Here is a 2,105-nt window from a genome sequence, read left to right as displayed (position 1 = left end):
TAGGTATAAAATTTATTTATTTTTCAAGTTTGAGGGTGGTCCTGTGACCACCCCTCAATTATATATGGTGCCGCCCCTGCAATCCTGATCAGGCCAAGTGACAAGTTTACCTCAACTATAATCCAACTAACTTATGAGCACAACTACTAATACCACTTCTTATGTAATACACCACTAAATTCAAACAAATAAAGAAAAAAAAATTAACACATCAGAATTTACATGATTTGACAAACTAAGCTCCTCTATGAAAGAGGAATATCAAATCCACTGTAAATATCAAAACCTGATTGAATCCACTGTACTAACAAAACTCATTTCTCACCCTTGTGGGATGACTTTTTAGTTGTTTCCACTGTACTAACAAATAGACTTTCCATTCACAGATTATTAAAAAACCAAAAAGTGACCAAGATATATTTTCTCTTCGTACCAAGAAAAAACTAATATAAAAAAGAACTAAATTCAAATAGAAATTGATGACAATTTAAAGCACATTCTTAGAAGTTTGACAATACTACTAATGTAATCATGTCATGCCTTTAACTATTCCAGCCGTGTGTGATCAACTTCTTGTTTAAAAATTAAAAAATAAAATATAGAAAAAGAAAATCACCCATTAGTATTGATTTTTTTATTTAAAAAAATACACCACCGCCAAGTGAAACATTTGTCATATATACATATGGCTACCAAAGCTTGTTCCATCATCCATGCGGCTAGAAATTCCATTAAGAGGATCCATCTGGTGGATGTGACTCGCATACACACAGAGCCTATACTCAAACACGCAACCTCATTCTTGTCTCTCTGTTTTTTTCCAAAACCCCACAATTGGGCTAGGTACAACCTTCATTCTCTTTCTCTGTGTCCACATTAACTTCCTTCCTCTCCAAATGGCTCAGGTACTGTGTTTTCTTTCTTTCTTATATGTATTTGATATGTAGAGACTATAATGGTAACCCTCTTTTAGTTTTCTCAAATTCCTTACTCTTTTTTTTCTCTTTGAAAATTGGAATTTGATGGCGCAGAAGGTGATCTTGAAGGTCTTGACCATGACCGATGAGAAAACAAAGCAGAAAGCAATAGAAGCTGCAGCTGATATATATGGTTTTTAATCTTTATGTCTATGTTTTCTCTTACAGTTTTCCACATACTAATAAAAAAAGTTCTTGGGCAAAACCTTAAACGTTTTTTGGTCACTTTTTTTAAAGACATAATATAATTCAATGGTTTTTTTTTTTTTTTTTTTTTTTTTTTTTGAGAATAAGAATATCTGAACTCACAAGCTGGAAAAAGTAAAATATGAGTCTTGAATCTAATACTCTAATTTTAAATAGAAAAGAATATAGTACGTACAGTATGATTACTGACATGTTTTGTTTATTTTTCTTTGGCAATATTATATTAACTCCTTGTATTTTGATCAACAGGGATAGATTCAATAGCAGCAGATCTGAAGGAGCAGAAGTTAACAGTTGTAGGATCAATGGATGCAGTTGCAATTGTGAAGAAGTTGAAGAAAGTAGGGAAAGTGGACATAGTATCAGTTGGACCAGCTAAGGAAGAAAAGAAGGAAGAAAAGAAAGAGGAGAAGAAAGAAGAGAAGAAAGAAGAGAAAAAAGAAGAGAAGAAAGAGGAGAAGAAATGAGTATGCCAATAATTTCAATCAATATTAACCTCAGGCTCTTGTTATTAATTTTAGTTTTTCAGTATATCAGAGAGGAATGTTTGTGATAAGCTTTAATTATGATTTTCCCATGAACAAATATTTCTATTACAAAAACTCATGGTACTTATGTACATCCATGTAGTTTATAGCAGGTTAGTCCTATAAATAAAATGAGAAATGTTGGGGATTAATTTTGTTCATAATATTATTCCTAACTTGTTAAAATGATAAATTTGTAACTAGCAAAACATCACTTTCATATGATTTTGCTATGACATTACTTTTGTTAGGCATCAATCAAGATAGTCTACGTAGACAATTATGAAAATATTATCCGCCTGTTGAAAATTCAAGTTTTTTTTTTCCTCATTTTTCAACATACTTTTTTGTGGTGTTTATTTTCTTTGTTAGTTTATTTTCTTTTATGGAGATT

At 31.2% G+C, this 2,105-nt stretch overlaps 1 protein-coding gene across 1 annotated transcript; it reads left to right on the top strand.

Annotated features, from left to right (window-relative positions):
* The first annotated feature begins 698 nt into the window (after positions 1 to 698).
* On the top strand, positions 699 to 1,863 carry LOC112001612 (heavy metal-associated isoprenylated plant protein 39). Its single transcript, XM_024033785.2, has 3 exons — positions 699 to 905; positions 1,032 to 1,110; positions 1,434 to 1,863. The coding sequence occupies exons 1-3, from the start codon at positions 897 to 899 to the stop codon at positions 1,649 to 1,651; spliced, it is 306 nt and encodes a 101-aa protein (XP_023889553.1). The 5' UTR covers positions 699 to 896; the 3' UTR covers positions 1,652 to 1,863.
* Positions 1,864 to 2,105: the final 242 nt, after the last annotated feature.

Source organism: Quercus suber, unplaced genomic scaffold (assembly GCF_002906115.3).
Source record: "Quercus suber isolate HL8 unplaced genomic scaffold, Cork oak 2.0 scaffold_510, whole genome shotgun sequence".
Lineage (NCBI taxonomy): Eukaryota > Viridiplantae > Streptophyta > Magnoliopsida > Fagales > Fagaceae > Quercus > Quercus suber.
This window is presented reverse-complemented; position numbering and strand designations above follow the sequence as displayed.

What these genes read in the sequence shown, in the direction of transcription:
- LOC112001612 (XM_024033785.2), top strand. An exon ending in AGCTGCAGCTGATATATATG is followed by an intron (nt 1,111 to 1,433) that starts GTTTTTAATCTT and finishes TTTGATCAACAG; the next exon opens with GGATAGATTCAATAGCAGCA.